Source organism: Pteropus alecto, unplaced genomic scaffold (assembly GCF_000325575.1).
Source record: "Pteropus alecto unplaced genomic scaffold, ASM32557v1 scaffold50, whole genome shotgun sequence".
NCBI classification, from domain to species: domain Eukaryota; kingdom Metazoa; phylum Chordata; class Mammalia; order Chiroptera; family Pteropodidae; genus Pteropus; species Pteropus alecto.
This window is the reverse complement of record NW_006431918.1, coordinates 8,134,469-8,159,995: the sequence shown is the minus strand read 5'-3', so window position 1 is coordinate 8,159,995 and position 25,527 is coordinate 8,134,469. Positions and strand designations below refer to the sequence as shown.

Below are 25,527 nucleotides of genomic sequence, written 5' to 3'. Positions count from 1 at the left end.
TCTCATTAGGGTGATACTAGTAAAATTAACAACAGTAGGATTTACGGTAATGACTTACGTGATTGATGAGAGTATAACAAAATGAAGTTTTAGACAGAGAAAAAAAGCAGGGCAGCTATGGCATACAGTACTTTAAAAAACAGCTCTGTGGGCTGTTAGTGCGAGCCTTATGGTTAATAAAACCTTCTTTCTAATTAACGGTGCTGAAATATTCTTAAAGAACAGAATCCTGGTGTTATGAAAAAAACTTAGTTTTTTTTTTCTTTTTTTTTCAGTAGACGCCATTCCCATAAAGGAGAAAGCTGACATAGATTAGCATGTCTGATTGCAAAGAGGGAAAAAAAAATGCCACCTTTCAATCAAATCAAAACCAGAATGTGAGAATGGAAAACCACTTTCCTGAAATACCATGCACACAAATCTATGCAGCACCCTCGCAGTCAGCGGCCGTTTGCTTCTAAAGCTAATCAACTGTGGCTTTAAAAAAAATTACTCAGGTACCTAAAAATACTTTAGTACTTACTTTTAAAGACTTAATAAGCATTTAATTGTAAGTTTATAACCTATTAGTATAATATTAAAATAGTGAATAATAACTATTTTGTAAAATTTAATCTTGCTTATAAGACCATTTCGAAGTTTTCAAAGTATTTAAATGTCAATTGAATGCACTGGGAAACATTTTCTCCAGAATTTGGAAATGTACAGTCTGGATAGCCTTTTTCTGAAGGAAAAATGAGTATTTTAGGAAAAGCATTTTGGTGTACAAGATTCAGTTCTAAAACAGAGATATATGTACTTCCATGCAGAAAATAGCTTTTGTTGAAATGTTCTTAGTTATGTTATTTTAAAAAATTTACAAGTACATGGAGTCATACCTTCAGTTTCTTCTCATTGAGAAAATTGCATTCCGCAGGAGATAACTCTCACAAGACAACAGAGCCAAAGATGAAAACCTATCTGTTATACAAGAAAACAAGCCTTTTGCCGTGTAATCTAGGCAGATTTCATAGAACATGTGCATCCTTTTATAAGCCCCGAGTTATACTGTATATAGATTTCATCCAGTTAGAATTAGCCTGATTTTGCCCTAGCAATGCGCATATTATTACTGGATAACCTGATTTAAAAAAACAGTAATAAAGCTATCATCTTTATATATTTACATATATAAAAGCCTGGCCATTTCTTAAAGGTCATTTATGCTACATCCAAGGGGTATAGTATAGGAATAAGCATAGCATAAAATTTCCCATCTGAAAAGCTCTGATTTCAGCGACTACATCGTGGAGCCATCTATGAGCCACAAGCTTATAAAATCCAAACCAGCTTGCATGAATGTTTAAAACACACGTTAAAAATATCTTTGTTTTTTTTTTTTTGTCATTTTGCTTTAAAAAGCTTAGACTGGCTCTTTCATTTTTCTATTCTAACGTGTGGAAATTTTCATTATATGAAAAAGTGCCTATTTGTCTTTCTCCCAGATTCACCCTTCAAAGCTAAAGCAAAATTAAATTGGGACATCAGACATTAGAAAAGGGCCAGAGAGGATGGGGTTCACTTTGAGAAAGGTAATTTAATTTTGTCAAGATACATTACAATTTTCTAAAGTTTTTATTAGATATTATGTTATTCTTTTATTTATTTTTTTTCCATTGCTAGGAGTTAATGCCCAGCACACTGCAGACAATGAGAGGGTAGAGACAAAGTGCTTTATGAAAAATATAACATTATAATATATACTCTAATGCCAACAAGATGGTGTTTGTGTGGTGATTTATTTGCTCTAAGCACCCAGTGCTTCTGATAATACCTTAAGTCACTTATTATTGTTGCTTTCATTTTGCAGACAAGATAGAAGATCCACAGTAAAGCTTAGAACTTAGATTTGTGTTACTCCAAACTCCAGAGTTTGATCAAGCCTACTCGATTCACTTTTTTAGAGGATGTGCATGTTAAAATTATCTAGAGTGATTCATAAGGTATTTAAATGTGTGTGTGTGTGTATGTGTGTTACCCTCCTAGAAAAGCTGAATATTTCTAGTTTTAAAATATATTTAGAGCAATCTGTGAAATGTAACAACAATTACATATAAGTGTAGCTAATAAGCCTTGAGCTATTTCTCAGAATACTTATTGGCAATGATATACAGAATATGATTTAGTTAAACAAAAATTTCTTTTTCTTGCGTTTGGATTGCAATATGTGCATGAAACACTATTTTAAGGCAAGAGAAAGTTCTTCCTAAATATTTTCAGATAAATAACAAAATGGTATATTTATTATCTATGTCAAATCTAGGTTTGTCTGAGGTAACTTAGCAAATCCCGATAACTGAATTTACAGACATAAGAAAAAAAGAAACTGAAAGTAATCACTCATCCTAAAAGGCCAGAAAGGAAAATGAACAAAATGTAAGAGTCCATAATAAAAAGAACATGAAGTATTTTTCAAAAGAACGTGAAAAACAAAATCTCTGAAGTTTACATATTTGAAAATTTTATAATTATATATAGACATTCTGTGTAAATATGTGAAGTACACACATGTACCCGCTATCCCCCCCTAAAACAAACACTAAAGTTTGATCTGATCACAGACTAGATTATCCATAGCATTGCAGCCTTAAAGTCATTTTTCATATCTTCATATTTGTATAGGGAATTATCCATGTTTTGACTAAAATAAGAAACACATAGTAGAGTTACTGAATAAAAACTGTGTTTACCTATAGTAGAGAGTCACTGAATAAAACTTTGTTTACAAAATATAAACAAAGAAGAAACAGCTTTGATAAAATACTTTGCGTATACTTCTTTTAAAATTGTGCTTTCAACTAAATTTTTTAAAAATGTTTCACTTTCATACAAATATTATACATTTAATAAGCACGACTTTAAGAAGTCAATCCAAAACACGACAGATTTAAACATATTCAGACTGTTTCATAATTTGGGACTGAGTGACAGGACATACCATAGGATTCAGGTAAAGTAACCAGGAACAACATGATCCTTCCTTAAGCAAATACATTGCAACTTGCTTTAAATTAAGAAACTGTAAATATTTAAGAGCAGTTAAAATGCTCTACCTTATAAAGTAAAAATCTAAAGCTATTCTTGCAGGAACTCTTCAGTGCTGTCATAATCATTTTAATTAAATTCTCATTTTTCAGGTGGTCCCTTTAATTGTTTTTTCCTACTTTTTAATGTGTTTTTCTAAAGTCATTTCTTTTCTGCAGCTGTGTGCGATTGGTTTTAATGGTAGCTGCTTCCTTTTTTGCCTTCTGTGAATTACAATTTTAAACGGTTACACATTTTTTGTTTTACTGCCTTCAGCATAGTTTCATAAAGATGTTTAAGGCTGTTGGTGAACATTTTCATTTCCCATCTGAAAAACCAAGAGCCAATTTGAATATTCCATATTGTCCTTTTATGATCTGCTTTATCTTTTAATATGTAAATGAAAGCATATTTTTTATAAAGACTGATTTGTTTTCATGAAATTATAATTTTTTGCTCTTTTAAAATATGAATTCAATAAACAAGGTAATATGTGATTGTTCTTTTATGTTATATCTTATTGTTTGTGAATGAAACACCTCTATTTTATGTGATGACAGCCATTTCCAATGAAGAACTAGCATTTTCAGATCATAAGAATAACCTATAACATGAAATATGAGATTTCGTGCTTGTATTTGGTCACAAAATGTCCAATAGTGAGGCTATCTAGACTTTTCCTAAATTATAACTAAGAAATTAAAACTACTCGATAATTCAGTTTTACTTTCGCCACATCATTTGTAAAAGTTTACTTACAAAATAAATTGTACTTACTGCCTGGGTTATCTCCAATCCCACTGGTTTTTCCATTCCAGTACCAGAGCAGAAGGGTGGCATCACGTGACCCTGAGAGAATGTAGCAATTTCCCCCAATATATGACTCAGAACGAGTGAGGCAAGTGACAACATCCCAATGGCCGAACACCACTTGGATCAATTTTCCTGAAACACAAAACAATTTTCTTTAAAACTGCCATTAAAATTTTTTTTAAAAAATTCCTGTGACCATTTAACTTATAATAAAGCGGTGTTAACTTATATTCTAATAATTCAGATCTTACAATAAAATTTGTTCTGGTCCAACTTCAAAGTTTTCTTTGAATAGTAACACATGCAAAAAAAATCAATTGAATAGTGATAACGTTTTTAAAAGGCAAATACAATTTCAACTCAAATAACAGTATTTAAAGACCAGAACACCATCTCATCATATATGGCTACTGTAAATCACAAGTGAATCCCATCTACTGATGTAAGCAGGCACAGGACAACCCTTATTTGGAACAGTTTCAACATTTTCTTAAGTTACAAAAAACAAAGCAAAATTTAGTTGCCTTTCTGTAAGAACTCTATAATTCAGACTTCTCTGAATTAGTAAAGATTTAATATATTTTTTCTTCTCCTTTTTAAGTGATCTATATAAGGAAAATATAAGTCACTTTGGAAAGCTCCTGTTTTGTTTTTTTTTTAAAATCAGAATTACATGAAAAGGACTAATAATATATTGTGATTGCAATTTGAGCCAGGTCATTCCTTTTTTGTCTTAATTGTCTGAAGAAAACTCCCTGGGGGGTGATGATGAAATTAAGATTATGGCAGTTTATCTAATGGTAACGCCTGGAGGTGGTAGAGAGGCACTCAGTAAACTTACTATATGTATTTAGGGCTTCAGACACAGGATGAATTGTTCACATAATAGTGTCAGAAAAAAAGTAAAACCCCACCTTTTAGAATCTTTATTTAATCAAATATGGTGTTTATAATTCATGTAAACTTGTCCAAAGAATTAAATATCTGTAACAGCCCTTTCATTCCATCCTTATAGTTTCTAGCTAACATTTTTCTTTGAAATGTCCACAGACTCTAAAAATGAATGTCATAGAATGTCCACTTTTAATATTAATCATAAGTTTCTTTTTTTTGGTAAGTGTTGCAGTGGGGTCATAAAATATATAATTCAAATGTTCAAGGAAAAAAATGATGAGGCTGAAAAAAATTAATATGCCTAAAAAGTTTCTGTGTTTAACTTGTAACACATCATAACCTATGCAAAAGCTTAAGTTCTCAATTAAGTATTGGCATCTAAGTGTATTTGATTTTTCAAGATAATAACTAAACATTTATATTATTTTAATTTTTAATTTTAATAAACCCAAAGCTTATTATAAATGCTATAAATTTAGAAATAGAATACTGAAATATACTTTATCTAAATCAGATGGAAAGTAAAATACAATGTTTTCATTCTTGCAAGGAGACGACTATTAGTAACTTTAAAACCAGATTTCATTTCAATCTCAAATTGCAAAATTAATAAAGCGCATTTTCCCTCCTGTGAATAAAGACTTTAGTCAAAGCAGGTGTTTTAACTGCAAAATGTTAAAAATGTTCACTGAACTTCCTCAGCCTTATAAACTGACTTCAAAATGTTTCACTTTAGAAATTAGCAATATCAATAAATACGGTAAGAATTCGAGACTTTCTAGAATAAAAATGAAAAAAGGCAAATTAAATATAAAAATGTAATAACTTCATTTCCAATTTACATGCAGTTAACAAAGCGGTGAGGTTTACTGGTAAAACGAGTGGGGTTAAATTAGAGGCAGGTTATTAAAGATAAGACAAAAATTAGATGCACTCTTATTACAAATTAGAAAAATAAAGGTTGAATCAGCAAGTTAACTACTGAAGGAAATGGAACCGCCATATTGTGATTGTTTTTCATCACAGAGTATGTACGGTGACTTCTGACTCTGCCTGTACCTAAATGCTGACAGCATGTAAACTAGAGGATAGGTTATTTAGAGTAAGCCTATTTAAGATTTGATACCCATCAGCTCAGTAGGTTTTTGGAGTGAGAACGAGCGAAATAATAACTAGATATGTGAGTAAGGTTTATGGCCCAGAGTGCTTCACGTGCACCAGAAGGCTTGGAAAAGAGCAGACATTCACTTGGTAGGTAACTTGCTTAATTTCCAACTGACGTGAGGGCAAAGTGGAAAGATTTATCTGTAAAAGTGGGATGGATTAAATATAGTGCAAAATTATCAAAGATCATTTATTAATTAGTTAAATCATTAATTAATCATAAGTTATCACACTGTATCTAGAATGTCTGTGTCTGGAAAATGTATACACAGTCACTGTGGTTTCTTTTTTTGACAAAAATTTCCTTGTACTCTAATTTTTGCCCCAAAAGTTATCACAATTATTTTCCATTCAACAAACATTTACTGAGCACCTAAGTACCAAGCATGAGGCCTTCTTACATCTACACAGTGGTAAACAGACATGGCAAATAGACATGGTCCCTGTCGCCACAATATTTACTATCTGTTGGGCAAACAGATATTAAACAAATACAAACAGATATATAATTAGGAATGGTGCTAAGTATTACAAAATAAAAGTACAAAGTAAGATTAGTGAGAGTAATAAGGTAGAACAAATTTAGACTGGGCATCTAGGAAGATTGAAAGGAGGGAGTGACATTTAAATACTTACCATCTAAAGGGTTTCATATTTTAATACAAATTAATTCATTCTCTACAATTTATACTTTGGGCGCAACTGTGGAAAACATTATTTTTTTAAGTTTACTTTTTCCTGTTCTGGCAGCTTCCTTCGGCAATATTTGTTATCGCTGTGAGGTTGAGGTTCACTCCTCCTAAATAAATCACAGCATATAAATACTTGCTGCTCTTTTGGTAAATTATTTTCTGATAATCTCATAAGTGTTCCTCAACCTTTATTTTTTGTTTCCTTTAATACCGGTCCACCTCTCCACACACTAATATCAAATATTACCACAAGCACTAGAATATCCCTTTTTTGACAGAACAAATTTTCTAGTTAATGTTTTATTTGACAGCTGTGCTACAAATAAAAAAAAAATTCAAGCTCAGGACTCTGCACCACTGAATCTAAAATGTGGCCTGAAAATAATTCCCACTGCCGAGGGAAGGTTTTATTGTTGCCTCTGCTGTTCTGGTTGTGTCCCGAAAACATGATTTATGTTAAAAGAATTTCCTGTTACAACCGTGTTTCTTCCCTTCCCCCTCCCCAAACCTAATAAGAGGAGGATTTTTTTTTAGGTGGGGGGAGCTTATGTGCTAAAATATAATTGAATTCAACATTTGTGATAGCTTTACCATTATATATTATGAATTCAACATTTGTGATAGCTTTACCATTATATATTATTAATCATACAATTTTTCCTTTGCTTCTCTCCCAAAATTAGAATATGTTTGATATTCCTACTGCCATAAAAACATAAACACATACTTACCCTAAATGAAATTATTTTACATAAAACTAGCATGAGTGTTTGTTTGTATACAAGACAGTAAGAAAGATACTAGGACTAGCATTTGAGATTTTTTTCACAACTTTTCTGGCAAGCGTAAATATATTATTGTGCAAGCCAAGTCAGTCTCATTAAAATAAAGTTCCAAATAAGGCTACTTCTTATGAAATGTTTTATATACAAAAACATACACATACATATTTCAAAAAACAGTAAAGTGGAAGGTTTTTGGAAAAAGAAGAAATGTTATCTAGTTTATTATTAAGTCTAATGTAACATGGCAGATGTACTAGGCACTTAGTGTTATAAATTAGTGTTTCTCAAATTAACCAATGATTGACAGGTAACAGCTATATGAGATGACATGGTACAACTACAAAAAAATGCTACATCTGAAGTCAGAAGAGCTGGCTCCTATGCCCAGTTCTGTGACCATTATCTACACAAATCTGAACAAAATTTTCATCTGAAAAATGGGGATAAGGGCACCTGTTCTATCTCACAGGATTATTGTGAGGCTGAAACAATATTATGTATGTGAAAAACTGTAATTTTAAAGAACCATGAATGTAAGAATTATTTTAACTATTAGTCTTATATAAAAGTGAGGTTAGCTTTACTTTACAAGTATTAATATGCAATGCTTTTTAAAAATGACATAATATGGAAAGACAACAAACTTAAAAATCCTAAAACATCAAAACCAAAGATTGACATAATATGTAATTCCACTTATACGAGATCCTGGAAAAGGAAAAATTATAGAGATGAAGAACAGATCAGTGGTAGCTGAGAGGCTGAGGTGGGAGAAGATGTATCTTAATTGTGGTGGTCGTTACATAACCGTATGTAGAGCCCAAACTACTGGAACTTTAAACCAAAAGAATGAATTTGAATGTTTATAAATTTAAAAATAATTTTCAAAAATGTGTAAAAATCAACATGCAATCTAAAGAATGTTTAATAAAATCTTATGAGAGTATGAAACAATTTTAATCTGAAAATTTGTGCAACAAGGAAGCACAATTTGAGGTCAAATAACGCTAAGTTAATAATTTCCATAATAATGAAAGAAAATGTTAAAATTTTAATTCGATTACTAAATCAAATTTATTATGATAATAAACATACTTTAGAAAAATACCAATTCACACTATATTTTTAAAGAATTCTAGAAGAGTTTTAGGTTCAGTAGTAATCAACCTAATAGGCCTAAACATGTAGTAAAAGCCCAGCTCATCAGAAAGACTTGAATGATGATTTCTTTCTGAATCTACAGAATAAAGATGCAAATTATAGAAAACTAGATTATCTATTCTACAAAACAAAAAAATAAACAATATCATGCCTAAAAACAACTTCTAGAGTTTATTGTATGAACGATCCACATTCGACTGTTTTCCCTACTCTCTCACAGCTGTTACAATACTGTTATCTAAATGCTCTGAGGACAAACTCCGTGAATAACTTGCAATTAATTTTCTACTTACGAAGGCAGGAGCATGGACTCTTACATTTTATAAAGATTATTAACAAGACTGAAAGATGATTTACTGTAATAAGAATTTCCTATTCCAATATTTAAAATAATTTTTTCTATTCCCTCGACATTTAATCAAGATATTTGTAGAACCTTACTTTAGTTGAAATACCTACTTCCATAGTATCTATCAAGTTTTGATGCATTAATATCTAATTTAGTTTAAATATTCAACTACATAATTACTCTAAGTTTATTTAATCCTCTAATAATTTCTAAAATACTTTAAAGGAACTCCATTAAATTTTAAAACGTTTCTCAATTTCCTACATGCAAATATTTATAAACAATTACTGGATTGGATCTCCTATAATAATACTGAGTTAAGCATGGTTTGTCCTTAGGGACATTCATGCAAATGAATATACAGACTTAATTTTTATATTTTAACAAGAGCTGTCATACATAATATCAGAAGTCAGCTACTTTTCCTCATGATGTGTAGCTTTCTGCAAGATTCTATGCAGAACTGGGCAGAGGCAAGATTATCTACTCCCAGGAAATACCCTTCATGAGAATTTCCAGTAAGGAAAAAAAATCCTTTAAATAATACAACAGTGGGAATATACACCTATATGCATGCGCACTTGCCATAAGAGTATGCACATACATGTGCACAGGGTATTTGCATACCAGCATATGTTTTCAACATGGCTCATTCATGCTGTAAGCATAAGGCTTGGATGACAAATTTGCTATAAAAAACTGCCTCTTAAAAACACGCTGAAGTTAACAGTAGATTATATAATTATTTGAAATGGAAAAGTGCCTTTTCGTTATTTTACAAATTTTAGACATATGTAACTTTTAAAAGAAAGAAGATGAGAAAACATTCTAAGTCAACACTACTTGGAAACTTTAGTTCACTGATGAAGAAAATAACAGTTACCTGTGTCTGTAGAATAGACTCGGAAACTCTTATCCCAGAAGCCACAAACAAGAATATAACGGTTGTCGGAAGTGATGACAAAGCACTGGGAATGGACTTGAATACTTTGGTCTAAAAGGTCAGTAATTTGCCTCCTGTGCATTCCTGTATTGCTGGCTGTTGAGAATAGAAGAAGAAAGAAAAAGCTTACTAAACCCACATGTGCAAAGAAATCCTATAGTTTGCCATCCTGTGGGTGGGGGGTGAGGGAGGAGAGGTGACACATTCCAGGAAAAGAATATTTAATCTTTAATTTTCAATCTAGTAATATTTGAAAAACCAAATAGGAAAATACATCTGATTGTTGGAAGAATGTGGGTAGCTAAATTCAACATCTCGGTGAGGAATTTTGCCTAGAGGAAAGAAATAATAACATATTACAATTTAAAAATTGTATACAATTCTCAGAACATGCTTTCTAGCTCTTGGGCAGGACCAAACTAGATTACGATCTCCAGACTGCATCACAGTTAGGTTTGTGTTTCTGACAATCTCATTACATCTATTGCCATGAGGACGGATTCGTGTTGTGACAATCTATTACCTTTAACTTTTTGTCACAGGAAGAGATATTACAATTTAAAAGTCATATATTTGAAATATCGTAGCATCTTGTACTACTTTGGCTTTCACAGGTCTTTAATTTGACTAGATGTGAACTCCCATTTCCCCTGTTTACAGCTGCACTTGCATGTAAGGAAAGGGTGGAAACACTATTTATTAAAGATACTTGTAATTGAAAAAGTCAAAGCACAGCACACTGCCACTTTCTTACTCCTTATGTAAGCAATAAAACAAGACAGCTGGCAGTGTGTTTTCAAAGTGCTACAGAGCACCTGAGATCGGGTTTGTCACAAGCCACAAGGTCAGACACACACCGACATCAAGCACATGGGAAGAGTAATAATCCTCTAGAAATACATTATCAAGCATGTTATTATCAGAAAAGGAATTTTCACTGAGATGCCTTTTTTGGCATCATGAGGCCAACCAAATAGAAAGCTTTGCTTCTAGTCATTCAAAGGGTATTTCACATCAACTTTCCAATATGAATAGATGGTTCTTATGTTCCTAAAGAATCTTGACTGTACCAGAAACTGTATGGAACAAACAAAATTTCTGCATCTGATTATTACGTACTTTGTACTATAGTTTTCAATTAAAAAAATACTGTAAGTGCATTCATAAAAATAAAAATAAGAAAATATCTAAATTATATTTATTGTATACAACTAAGTTAATGTGGCTGATTTAATAGAAGGCTCAGAAAGTAATACAGACGAAAAAAGTGTTCAAAATACTCTCTAGCGCTCTGCTAGGCATCACTGGGGACACAGAGGAATAAAATACTCCCTGTCCTCAGGATATACACAACATAGCAAACGTGTGTGCGTGTGTGTGTAGGAAATATTGCAAAATTCTACTAATGTCTGACTATATAACTTAACCATGTAAGATTATTAGATATACTTTTGGGTGATTAATGGGCTAGGAAGTGACAGCAATAGGAAAAAAAGGCAGAATTCTAGTTTGGGGTCATTTACCCTGTCCTTTCACACAAAGGGAAGTTGCTGGCAGATGAAAAAAAACTTTTGTAGATAGAGGGAGGGGAAAAAAAAAGAAAAAAGAGAAAAAAAAAAAGAAGAAAAAAATTAAATCACTTCTTTAATTAAAAAAAGTAAATAAAAAAAAAAAAACTTTTATGGGTATCACAGTGTATCATAGAGAGGACAACAGTATCCCACTGCAGTGAAACTGTGTGATACAATATTCAGGTTGTTTTTTTTTTCCCAATTCCAAGGAACCTAGCAATTAAAAACAAATCATATAGTACTTTCTATGCTAGTTATTACAGTAATTTATTCCACACGAAAACTGTAAAAATGTTAGTTTTTGTATGACTTTCGCTCCTATGATATAAACTTTCATATTGGTCTTTTTTTCTTTTCTTTGGTGTGATCTCTTGGGAGGACCTAGCTTCACAGATCTGGGCATGTGTGTAAGTTTGAATTGCGTGCATAAAGTACCTATGGGTAAAGGCAGATGCCCCTTCAGCATTTGGATGAACTATTTTCTAAGTAAGTGCTTACTTGTAATTTAACACTCTAACACCTGTCTGTTTGTCTGTCTGTCTATCTGATCGAATCTATACAATCTATCTCACAACTGCCTTTCTTTTATCTTACTGTGTTCTCTGATAAATTTCCTGAGATTCGCTACTGAAATAATTTTTATTTGATAAAAATTAGGTATACTTGTCTAAATAAGTAGTCTCCAAACTGGGGTAAACATACCTCTGGGGTTTAAAACTTCCCAAGGGATACACAGACACAGATGGCTTTAAGGGAATCAATTTCTAGTTCCTCAACTTTCATATGTTCCCTGCCTGAAACAGATTTGTCTGAGAACCCTCCTGTGAGTTTTCCTTTACAACCTCCCCTTTCACATGCTCTTCTTCCACTAGATAAAATAAAGGCATATTTCTCTCCTGTCCAGAATCTTACTATGGTGCTTCACCTCAGGATATAAAACATATCTTGAGAGCCAAATAAAGGGACAATTCAAAGTACTAAGGTGATGCTGAAAAGTGAATGCCTAGGTATCAAATCATTCCACAGGGCAGGTGGTTTCCAATTCACTACTTTCAATAAAATGGAAGGAGGATCTAATCAGGCTGTCAATTGATAGATCATTAAAAATAAGTTTCAATGATAGATTGTTAAAATGATCACTGAATGATAGACCATAAAAAAATTCTTAATAATAGTTCACTATAGAAATTTTGTCACATAACCCAGAAAGAGTTCAAAGATTTGAGTGACACTGTTAAAACAAAACTCTTTTTTTTCTCATTTATTTTCTTATGTGAATGACATTCCTCAGAACTGCTATCTATAAATAATAATAGAACTGTTGACAAATCCTGTCTCATTTAGCAGGAAATAATGTTCATCCATGACTATAGGAGCTGTTTCATTAAAGATTTATTTCTGATTGTACTTTATGTTTAATATTTATTAAAATTCATAATTTTAACCAATATTCAAAAGAAATAAAATTGTATAGGAGAAGTAGAATGAAAAAAATATGAATTCAAGATGAAAAAGAAATAATGTAAAATTTTCAAACTGTTAAGAGCTTTTTAATGCATTTTTTTAAAAACAAAATATTGAGTATCAATTCCCTTTGATATTTAGATTCCACTGAATATATTTAAAATTTTATGTACTATGCCAGAAATTATAACCCTTGCACCTATTTAAACTTGTGATGAAAATATTCAAGTGTCAACTTAAAAATGTGGGGAAGGTACATGGTTTTAAACAATTACATTAGGAAATATAAGAGCAATCAATCCGATGCCCAGTGATCTACAGCAGGGAAGAAAACTATGGCTGTAGGCCAAATCTGGCCCATGCAAGGTTTTGTATATGAAGTTTTATTGGAACACAGCAATGCTCATTTGTTTATATATTGTCTATGGCTGCTTTTGTGCTATAACAGCAGAGTTAAGTAGTTGTGTGTGACACCTAATGGCCCACAAAATCTAAAATATTTACTATTTGGCTCTTTACCAAAAAATGTTTACTCATGCCTGGTCTAAAAGGTTAAAATGGCTGAATTCGTTTAATTACTTTATACTACAGGATATTCACTGACAAGTTTTAAGGCAAACAATAAGTCCATCATGCTTTAAATGACTTAACAAATAGGTTTTATAATTTTCCCTTTTAAAACTTTACAAAAGTGAGCACTTTTTAAAATATATGGTAAATCATATCTACCCAAAGCAAAACAAGATTTAGGAAAAAGAGTAGTATTTATCCTACATATGGACAGTTGTTACTTCTTAGATTGTTGCTTATATCTGGGGAAATGATAAATGAATTCATTTTGAGCTTAAGGTTATTTTAGTTCATCTTGATAGTTCATCTGCAAATAGTGGCCATGTAGCTGTCTACTGAAACAATGGTTTTAAAGATAAAAAGGAATGGCATACGCATAAGGAACATCTTGAATTTTAAAATAATAAGTCAGCTCACTCATATGTTTAATTTAAAAACTTTAAAATTCTAATAAATTTATTTGTGACAGGGAAATTTGACAAAATTATAAGCCAAATACGCGTGCTAGTAGCATATCCCTGTAGCTGTGCAATTCAGTTTTTTATTCTAAAAGTTACTTAATACCAAGGCTTAACATTTTTAGTGGAGCCACATTTGAAATCCCCACCCATAAGGATGAAAATGCTGAACTAGAGATTTCAACTAAACTACTCAAAAAGACTAACAGCAATTAAATATTCTAAATCATCTGCTGCAGATGTTCATTTCATCCCAACGGCTCTTTCTGGTCTCCTTCCTTTTCTTTTCCACCCCCGTGAACAAATTTAACCTCCAATGGCAATTTATTGGGCTGCAGGACCCTAGGAAAATGAATACAAATATCTTAACTCTGCCATTGGCCAGGCAATATATTTCAACTTTGAAACTGCTCTGCAATTGCACATTAATCCCCTCAGACTGAACGGAGGGTCCAGGAAGAAAGGATTGATCTCCTTTAATGATGACACCCTGGCACTACAGTTTTATTTTTCACAACACAGTGCTAAGAACCCCACTGTTATTATGAAAATTTCCCTAGCAAAAAAGCTCCATCACATTACTGGTGCACCAATTCATCATAACGTGCCTCGCTCCTGCTCATCAACAAGTCTGAGTGATGAAAAGATCCAATATTATCCTGACAGTACTTCATGCGCATTCTCAATCACACATTATTACAGCATCCATATTAATTTTCAGTGACACGCGTCCTAGGCCTGTTCAAATTAGGCAAACCAACGAGGGGGAGTTGATGAAATACCAGCATAGCCACAGCTCATTGCATTCCAATTTGCATGCAAATGGTTTATCAGGAAAATTCCATTCCCAGCAACCAGCAAGTGAAAAACAACTGTAATCTACACTTCAGGGCCACCATACAGAGCTTAATGAATCGCAAAGAGAGAAGGAAGTGACAGACCTATGAGAGGATCGATTTCCACTGGCAGCTGGTATGGCTGGTCTTGTACAGCACCTTGATGAGCTGGAATTCACAAAAGATTTTTAAAAAAGCATTATTTTTCATATACAAACTACACAAAAATGCATAAGTCAAATCTCATGTAGAACTGTTTCCAACCCCCAAATCTCTCATAGTTTTGTGAAATTTAAAGAAAAAAAAAATCCAGGTGCTTTTATGGCTAGCTTATTAAACATTTATTTTAGATTAGTGCTGTTCTGAACATGTGCCATCAGCAGTGGCTCCAGTCCTAGGCCATAAGCTATAGCAGATGCCTGACTGGCAACCTCTGATGCTGCAACAAAACAAAATTAAGTGGTAAAGCGCGCTGAAAACAAAATGTGACAACCATCTGCTGACTGTAGCAAATACTATTTTTTTGGTTACTTCTTTAAAAGGCAGTTTTGAATGCTGCAGCACAAAGGATCCACAAAAACATCAATTTATGATGGAGAAAGGGAAGGCTCTAAGTCAGGGAACATTTAATGTTTCATCCATCACTTAAAATAAATCAATTGAAAGTTTGAATAAAAATAAAGAAAGCTACCCACAGATAAATGTTTTAGTTAAATGCATCTGACTGAAACATTCTCCTAAAGGTTTGATTGAGGTTTTTAGAAAGTTTTATTAATATTTAATATATTCATGGTTTCTATTTAAAAATACCCTGAGACGCAAATGAGTAACAAAAATCAATCCATACTAAGAATAGTTTGTTCAACTCTCAAAATGGTTCTAAAGATTAAGGTGTACTTATATTTTGTACCTGAAGAGATTCTGTAGGCCACTGATTGCCCTGTGAAAGGTTGAGGACAGCAGGTAAACGGGAACGTACTAGGAAGCAGGAGCTGCTACTGGCCAGCTATGTAACCTTAGGTAAATCATAAACTTCGAAATGAACGGCTTGGAATAAATAATCTTTTCTGCTTTATAATTCTGATATTTAAGTTCTGGGCCCTTTTCCAAATCATTTTCCCCAAATGACTCAGCCATTGATCCTGGTCAGTATCTGCCTTTTATAGACTCATAAGCATTTAAACTGCTTGGTCAGTATTAGAGTTCTGCTTAATACCTTCAGATTTTAGGAAATCTGACTGTCCTTGAGGGGCTGGCAATAAAAATGGGGTACTTTCCATTTTTATTATAAAGGGTTCATTAGATTTCAAATTTTATTATGTCATCATTCCCCCTGTCAGCAAATAAAAACTTTTCAAGGATTTTAGAAAACAAAATAACTGATAAAATAACTAAGTAAGTACAATGTTAATACTAAAAATTATAGTTGAGTATTTATAAGAAAGTAGTGAAGAAAGGAAGCCATAGGACTCAACTCTTTTTTACTGAAGGAATTGTCTTTGCTGATTACTGGCTCTGTCAGTAAAGTGATCACAGGACACGCACAGGGAATGATCAGGAAAAATGTACCACAGGTTCTGATTTACCCAACAGTGCCATTTACTTCCAGGAGTACCAGTGCCCACCAACACTAATACCTTAAGGATTTTTTCTCTATTTCTCTGAGAATCTGGGATCACAGAAGCACTGAAATCAAACTATGAGTGAAAGAGTTTAGGAGTTATTTTTGGTCATGCCTCAAATCCCAGTTCTGCTACTGACTGCCTGTGTAACCTGTGCAGGCTATGTGGGTTCTGTGTTTTAGTTTCCTGATCTGTATAATGGGATAGATGGGTTAGGTTAAACCATATGAAATTACCAATATCTGACACTTTGACTGATAAAAATGGCAATTTCATATGGCTCAGCCTAAATATAAGGTCTATATCCTAATACTTGAGGGGATTCAATAAGTTAATACATGTAAAATGATTAAAACTGTATGTAGAACCTAGAAAATGCTGTATAAATGTTAGCTATTTTTTTTTTTTTTGGAGGTTCTGCAAGGGCCTTTGAAGGAGAAGAAGAGTAAAAATGATTTTTCCTCCTAAATCAGGACTCAGACACTAGTGAAAGAAATGACAGGAGCTAGCTGTCTAATAAACAAGCTATGGAAATCAGAAAAGACTCAGAAAAGAACCAGAATCTAAACTGAGAAAAAAATTAGTGTAACATGAACTTGATATACACTGGAGAAAAAATGTTAAGAGATTTTTGACATTTGTTTTAAATCAAGGCATACTGACAGGTAATGGTAGCAAAGATAGGATGAAAGATCAGATTTATGTAAATATACCTTAAATGAGGCATAGATTTAATAAAACGGATGCTTGATATTTTTAGGTGTAGGTGTAGCTCAGAACTGGAGATCACATTGTAGAAAGACAACCTTACTTGTGTATAACCGTGTTAGTATTCTTGGCATTTATCTGGTGAAGAGTTGCTGTCATACTGTGAAGCCAGAGGGTGGGGTCAGAAACCACTAGTGACACAGGGTTCAGGCATAAAGAAGCCTCACTGGGGAGAATTATAAGAAAGAACGGGGAAAACATATGCAGCCCTCCAAGCTCTTATCTTACTGAAAAGTGAGCCTGGGCTGAGAACAGTGGATGCAACGTAAGTGTACTCCAGCAGAGGGATGCTTCCTCTAATCGCTTTACATATCTATAGAAAAATTGGAAATGGGGGGGAAAAGCACTGACAACCAAGCACTAAGGGAAGGGAAGCAAGCTTTCCGGTCAGGAAAATGAGCTTGCTCCACAGGGAGCGTCAGAAGCTGAGGCATCAGTGCCGGGTGTGCCTAACAACTTGAGCACCAGCTGTAGACCTAGCAGCGCTCTGGCTGAGCCTGTTCAGTTCCTGTTGGCTTTCTGCTAAGCTAAACTAAAGACAGGGGGCGGAGAGGGGTAGCGGATTTCCAATAGTAGAAAGGTTTGTCTCTCCTCACATATGATGTCACTGTTTAAATTGAGTAAGTTCTCAGACCTGCCACAAACAGCCACCCAGGATAAGCATCATGGTGGCCCTGATGTCATAAACACTGGTGCTTTTGCCAGACTCTAAGGGTAACTGTACACAGAGTGGGCAAATCCTCTCATGCATTTGACAGAACATAGCACCAGCACATTTTTCTGTTAATGAGTAGTATATTTAGAGAATCCAAAAATCACATTTGTTAATTAAATTATAATCTTAAGTTCCAAAATAAAAGTATATCATTTGCATACAGTTACTTCTATAAGTTAGTTCACTTGAAGAAAAAGGAATAAAAGAACCTAATAATAGAGACATTATATACCTGCTTCAATTTTTACCTTCTCTATCTTTTCTAAAATCTATTCTCTAATCAGATACTGGCAGCACTGACTTCATATCTAATGGCTAGAAAAATGGCTATATGTAATAAATTTTGATAACAACCACAGATTCTTCATCATAGTGCCTTATTAAGCATAGTCAGTACACAAGTTTTTGGTTGAATGTCAGTTCAATTTTGTTCCATTCTAAAAACTCTTGCAAGACTGTAGGCAATTAATAAATCATAAAAAGAAAATATAACCATTTCAGGTTTTAAAATGAGCAGTGCTTCATGCACACTTTACAAATTTAATGAGAAGTTAACAGACTATTAAAATCTATTTTTTCAAAAATTCCCCACCTAAAACAATGGCTTGAAAAAAAAAGTCTCTAATCTCCAGGACTTTAAAAGATTTTCCTTCTTAAAAAAGGATTTCATATAGTGGCCAAAAAGAACAGTGCTAAATCCAGAGGTCAACATTCCCGCTCTAATGACCGTCCATAAACCACAGAGGAGGGCAGTAAAATGTGAGTCAGAACACTTGAGTTCTAACCTGCTCGGCCACCGGCTGGGCCAAATGCAAGACTGACTAAGGCGAGCTCCTTGGGGTTCAGTGTCTTCACTGGGAAAACGTGGGGCTGGACTAGATGAACTCTCATGTCTCTTCAAACTTTAATGGTTTAGGATTCTAATGGTTATTTCAGTATCTTGCCTTTAGTTACCATAACTATTCAGCACTTAATGGAAGAAGAGACATGTACTTATAGATTTGTAGTATTTTGGATGTATAATTTAAGTTTTCTTTTTTCTATCATCCACAACAAATAGTATCATGTCATGCACCAAAAGGTGCAGTAGACAATCAGAAGTGTTTACTGACTGAATGAATACGTGGAAAAAGGGGAACATCTGATAAATACATATCATTTGTAGATACAATACAGAATATATTAAAATATTATATTAAAATAATATTTATCTCCTAGGGATAAAGACAAAACCACCAAATGCCAAAGAATACTTTGTTTTAACATTTGTATCATATGCCTCGTATGGGACTTCTTTAAGCCTTTTAAGCTATTACATATTTTGATTCAGATTAATGCTTGAAAATTAAAAAGTTTAATGGTTGAGATATATTTAAATGGATATTACGATATTTTCACACAGTGTTAAGCAGTTACTATGCCTTATAATGATTATTTCTTTTACTTACCAGGTAGGTTGTGCCACTTGTTCACAGCAAACAGCCTGTTAGCGGTGACTGTGATCACAGCAGGAGTCGCCAAGCCAGGCTGTGTGTTGGCCGCCACGTGAGTGACAGGGGAGTTGGAAGGGAACTTGAGGACCATGATAACATCCTGCTGGGCTTGGTCTGTGAACATCAATGGGCTCTGCAGGAGGAGATACTATTGAGTGGGCATGACAAGACCCAAAGATATAAACGAGAAGGAAAAGACAAAGGAAGACAAAAAAGAAAGAGGGTGCAGGAGAAGAAGAAGAAGACCATGTTAACACAAGCTGCAAGTAAGAGCACGGTGAGCAGAAAGACTCAAAGAGATCGCAATTAGGGTTTGCTTGTTTTCCATGTCTGTCATTAGTTGAATTTTTGGTGACTGAAGAATACATTAATGAAAACACTTTAAAAATCAATAATTTTTATTGGCTCCCTCTCCACCTCATTCCTATGAAGAACTAAAGAAATGATTTGATTTAGATTCTAAATTGGCAAAGTATTGGGAGGGCTGCATTAAACCATTTCAATTGCTATTATGTGTCAAATACGAAAAAATAAGAAAGAATGAGAATAGGCAACAGGCACAAAAGCGAGAGAAAGTAATTACTAAAGATCATCAAAAGTTGTGATGAGTTAACACAAAGATTCTAGCAACTGAAGAGATAATTAAAACAAATATATTTATAAGCAATAGTTATACGACATGCATGTATTATTACAATAGAGAAATAACTTATGAACGTAATATACAAACTTAATTATGAAGGTGTTTCAAAGCAATGCATAATTAAATGTACTTGTAAAAACAATATATTTATATAGTGTACCAAGTCATAAACACTGCCCTATTATAATGCAAATGCCACCGCTTTCTGCTGTAGCAAAGGATAATGAGAAATATCTAGATGCCCCTTATCCCTCTTGGTAAAAAACTTAAGGCTCAAGACTTTTGATTTCTTTTGAAAAGCAGAAAGTAATTAAAAATGTTAAACAAAACACTGTCTGTTTTATTAACCAGCAACAAATCTTGAAGACTACTAAGGATTTAAAACATTCCTACAACCCATATGTCATAATCCTAGACAAATATAACACCGCTCTGATTTATTGGCTTTATTTATACTTCGTGGTAGTGTGTCACCATACCATAATTGCTGTGTATATTTTCAGCAATTCTCTTCTACCATGTCTATTTTCTAATAGCTGATTAGTATCATTCAGAATTGAAACACTTTGATAAAGTGCTTCTGGCTGCTTTCCTACTACCATATTTCAAAACACCAGGTATATGTAAATGTGTAAGCACATATATTTAACACGTATTTATTCAGAACTGCTAATAAAAAATTAAATACATTTGCATTTTTATTATCAGTCCTTTTAAAAAAGTTATTAAGAGTACTTAGAAAAACATATTGCACTAAGAATTCCTATTTGCAGTCTTTGCATAAAGGTGTAAATAAAGGCAACTAATAAGCTACCCAGACACCCTTCTGAGCAAGTGGCTAAAAGCCAATCAATATTATGAGTTAATCCTCCCTGGATGCTCATTCAATTAAAGGTGTCAGTAATGCCTCATCTGATGTGGCCTCAATTAAATCCAACTATCTGATGGTGTGAAAACACAGGGGGATACAGCAACAGCAGCAAAACCAGACAAATAGGCAGCCTTCGTGTGCCTGCTAATTACTACACCTGGTGTATATTATGGCTCATGCACTTAACGCAGCACGAGGTGGCTTTAATTTCTGTTATATTCGTGTGTGTGTGTGTGTGTGTGTGTGTGTACATGTGTGTGGGGGGGTGCATTGATGGTTGATGGGGGCAAGAGATGTGAGAAGATTCTCTGATGCTGTTCTTTCTCTCACTATTATCCAGCTATAGTGACTGGGTTAGCCCCAGGTGTACACTGCTAAGAAACGAGGTGGGTTTATTTTCTGTTTTATATGTGTGTGTGTGTGTGTGTGTGTGTGTGTGTACATGTGTGTGGGGGGGTGCATTGATGGTTGATGGGGGAACTCATGTGAATGGTAGTAAAAACAATAAACATTTAGGTCTTTTATTTTTAAAACCTCTGATACCAATAAGCAATCTTTGTCATACAAAGGACCTTTGATGCAGTTTTTAAGGAATTCTGGGAAACTGGGTAAAACTGAGAAACAATGAGCAACATCAAACAAAATATCCTATAAGCTAGTTATGAAGAAGTCCTGGGAAAAGGAAATGAACAGAGTACCAAGCTTTATTTTTCAATTATGTAGTTTTTAAAAATAATATTTACTAAAGTCAATTTATACACTCTGAGAGAGTCAGAGTATAACATACATCATAAAGTCTTACTGTAAAGAAGTTGATACATATTTTTGAGCTTAACGACTCATATTGTAAATACCGTTAGACTCAAGTTGAATAATTCCAATGTTTACGCCCTTAAAAAAAAGCAGAAAAAACTCTAATGTGTAAGAAGAATGTCTTGTTTACATAATGACTCTAGTGGGCCAACTCTTAGCTACAAGGCAAGAACAAGACACTTTCCACTTTCCAGAAAGCTGCAGACGTTACATCCAGAAATGTCCTCCGCATTCTTACGTCAAGCTGTCCCTCCAGCATGTTCCTACACATTCCATTCTGACTTGAGCTCCCAATGCAGGCAAGTAGCAGGAAACGCTCTTGGAAGCTCCATCATATCCTCGGTTAATAGGTACGAAACAGGAGCACCAGAAATAAGAAAAAGCCTATCAGGCTAGTCTGTGGTGCTGGCAAGTGGTGAAGATGAGCAGGGCAGCTGGTAAAAAGGGGGTAAGAGAAACAGACCCTTATCTAGGAACCTCTGTGAGCCAAGTCTGAGGCAGAAGTAGGAAACTGCTCGCCAAACTTCATTCAGTTTTCTCAGATTAAGTGTACACTTGTTGACATCTCTGGTTTCTTTCTAACACACTTTTCTTCCCTACCCATGTACGTATAAGATGCAAACCACAATTTACATAAGTCTGAAAGTTCAGGTTTTCAATTCGGTGGGTAAAGATAATGAGAAAGACAGTCTCCCATCCTCATATGAGTATGTGCCTTCCCTGCCTTCCCACCCTAGGGACAGTAAAGCAGATCTGCCTGGATGAACCAGTAATCCTTTTCCCGGGGAGGGAGGCTTGGCAGTGGGAACCCCTTCAGTGGCCCAGTGACCAAGGCTGTGCAGTGACCCAGGGAGAAAGTCAATGGAGCAGCAGAGGTGCTTCCATTAGCCCGCACCACGACAGCCGGAGTCTCACAGACAAGCTATTACTAAAGCTAATTCCAAACCCCAAACATTAATCATTCTTACTATTTTTATGGCATTATCTTCCATTGTTCTGGCTAAATGTTCCCTTTTTGTGTAGTTTTCTGCTCACTCAAGTTACCCTTTATGTTCATTTAAATCGGATTTTACCTGTTTAAAAACACTTGGAAAAGATGATGCAAATAATTTAGAAAATGCTTGTAGTTTATTATGAAAAAGAAGGTAAAAAAAGGCTTGGAGTGAGAAAGACAATGACAAAGAGGGCTAAAGGGAAAAGACACAAAGAAGAGAAAGGAAAAAAGAAAAGAGCCAGAGGTAGAAAGAGCCACATCTCTATCCCTCGCCCTCTTTGCTGCTCCTCTCTCCTCACCAGTCTGTCAAAGTTCTGCCATCTCTAAACTACGGCACAGAATCAGAATCTACTTCAAATTATTCATTATATTTATGGAAAAAGAATTTATATTTCTTATTCTTATTTTAAAATAGTAATGAGCAACCTGTTTCCACTGAGGGACAATTTAAGAAAAAAAATATAATACCTACAGTCTCTTCTTTAAAGAAATTTTTATCATGCAATTCAATATTTGTTACTGTGCTGAATTCTTTTTTAATCATTGATTAATCCTCCCACCCCCTGAAATTTCAGGAACTAGAAAAGGAGAATGGCCACATTATTTTGCAACCCGAGTTTATGTTCCTACTCTTGATTCTGGGCTGGCCTCTGAGTTGCTCTGACCAACAGAATGTAGCGTAAATGATGTGCAAGTTCCAAAGCAAGCCTCAAGAAGTCTCGCGGAAATGTTCTCTTGGAACACTGCTCCTACCATGGAAATGGCCTCGGCTAACTTCCTTGAGGATGAAAGCCCACTTGGAAAGAGAGGTCCGGCCATCTCAGCCTACCCCGCAGCAGTGTGTGAGGGAGCCAGGGTGAGCAGAACAGAAGAAATGCCATTTAACCCTCAGAAGAATCACGAAAAATATAAATCACTGTTTTATGCCACTAAACTTAGGTGGTTTCATATACCAAACCATCATTTTTTTTCTCCCTGAGGTCCCTGACCCTCAGCAACAATATCTTATGTATTAGAATTAGTTTTAAAATTCTCAATCTGAAAAACATATTGGGAAGTAAAGAATAAACACAGTAACAAAACTAATCTAGAAATTAATAGGATCAAACCAGAAAACATTGATCCTATGTCTGGAGTCTTTATTCTACAGTGAGCATATGTGGTGATTATAAACCTTTTAATTCTGTAACACAAAACATGAACTGATGAAATACCAGAGCACTGGAGTAACGTTTACCTTCCCATAGATTCCAGGAGAGCATGCAACATTTTTTGCTGGTTGTTAGCAGGTTAACAAGCATTGCATAAGAACAGGCACAGATGTGGTGAAGAATCTCAAATACGACAAAAGACTATTATGAATGTCAAGCATGGTCTCAAAGAGGCGAGAAGTGAGAAGAGTGACAGCAGCGCTTACCACCTGCATGGCGGAACCTCTGGGAGGATGGGGCTCTATGAGTAGCTGAGAAGGCGTCTGTCCAAAACTTCGGATTTGAGCTTCAACAGCCTGAAAAAGGCACAAGCAGGTTTGAGGGTTAAGAGGTGCTAATTACAGGCAATGGAACCACAACTGTCACCTGAAAATGTCATTCCGTACTTTCGGCATGGTTCATGTAGAAATTCGACCTTATGTTTTCACAGTGGGGCTAAGCACCTGGTAAGGGCACTGAGGGTGAGGTTGTCCTTTAGTGCCGTGGAAGCTGTTCCTAAAACTTTCCCATTCTGCTCAGTGATATGAAACAGAAAGCAGCTAGTACAATCAGAAATTGTCCTTTTTGGCCTCATTTCTGTTTCCTTGCACTTTTTTCTCTGCTTGCATCATCCCTGATGACTAAAGCTAATCTTTTACAGGTATAGAGAAAACCCATTGCTGCTTTGATTCTAGGCTCCATTTCATCCTGGGAAGTAGAAAGGAGGAAAAAAGAAACACAGCATCTGTGAAAATGGCTTGATGCTATTAGTTTTGCCATAGGAAGAGCATAATTGTTGACAGTCTCTTTGAACCTAGGTGGCTAAACAACAAAGTAAAAGCCATATGTTGCATCCAAGCATGAGATGGTTAAACCAAGGACTAACTAAACATAAGAAACATGTGTATGTGCCCTTTGCAAAAGATGTGTGCATGCGCCGTTTGCAAGGCACTCCCTCTCATGGCTCTTTCCGTACACCTAGCAATGATGCTCACTTCCTAGTCACCAGTAACTCCCTCATCATGGGGAACTATGAAATGCCAGATGCTATCACTATCTAATTATTTTATTTACTTGTTTATGTCTGTCTCCTCTCACTAAAATACACGATCTATGAGAGCAAGGACCTTACCTATCTTCTTTACTGTTGGATCCCTAAGTTGGCTGAATGAATTAATGCTACACTAAGTGTGAGGGGATAGGAGGACATGTGGCTTTTCCCAGTCAAGGACAACTTCAAGGTTGAGGAAGAAAAAATATCACGAAATAGCAACCTGAAGCCTAAAAGTAGTCACAGAGAAATTAGGAACACTGCTATTTTATGATACATAAACTTATGGGCTGAGCTTATGAATGTAAACCCTAAAGCTTTTTTAGCAAAACTAGCACCCTTTCCCTTGACTGCTGCCTTGGTGGTACCTGCATTAGAGACTACATACATGCCTTTTCCCCCATAAAAGGAAGGGAGGGGGTACAGACCACTTCTGCACTTGGCCTATGTTGTCAGGTGATTCAGAGTGCTAATCCTGACTTTGCCATCCATCTGCTGAGTGACTTTGGACAAACAGCTTAATCTCTGTTTCCTCATTCATAAAATAGGGGCAATAATGCCCAGCTCATAAAATCATTTGGAAAATTAAATAAAATAATACATA

At 34.6% G+C, this 25,527-nt stretch overlaps 1 protein-coding gene across 1 annotated transcript in view; it reads right to left on the bottom strand.

Moving 5' to 3' along the window:
* The window catches only part of LRBA (LPS responsive beige-like anchor protein), a 558,252-nt gene that overhangs the window by 27,021 nt on the left and 505,704 nt on the right, over window positions 1–25,527 (bottom strand). Inside the window, exons 51-55 of the mRNA XM_006906268.3 lie at window positions 24,100–24,189; window positions 19,317–19,494; window positions 14,869–14,931; window positions 9,805–9,960; window positions 3,841–4,008 (exon numbers count right to left, since the gene is read on the bottom strand). Of these exons, the coding sequence (XP_006906330.1) occupies window positions 3,841–4,008; window positions 9,805–9,960; window positions 14,869–14,931; window positions 19,317–19,494; window positions 24,100–24,189 (655 nt within the window). The remainder of the gene's footprint in view (window positions 1–3,840; window positions 4,009–9,804; window positions 9,961–14,868; window positions 14,932–19,316; window positions 19,495–24,099; window positions 24,190–25,527) is intronic.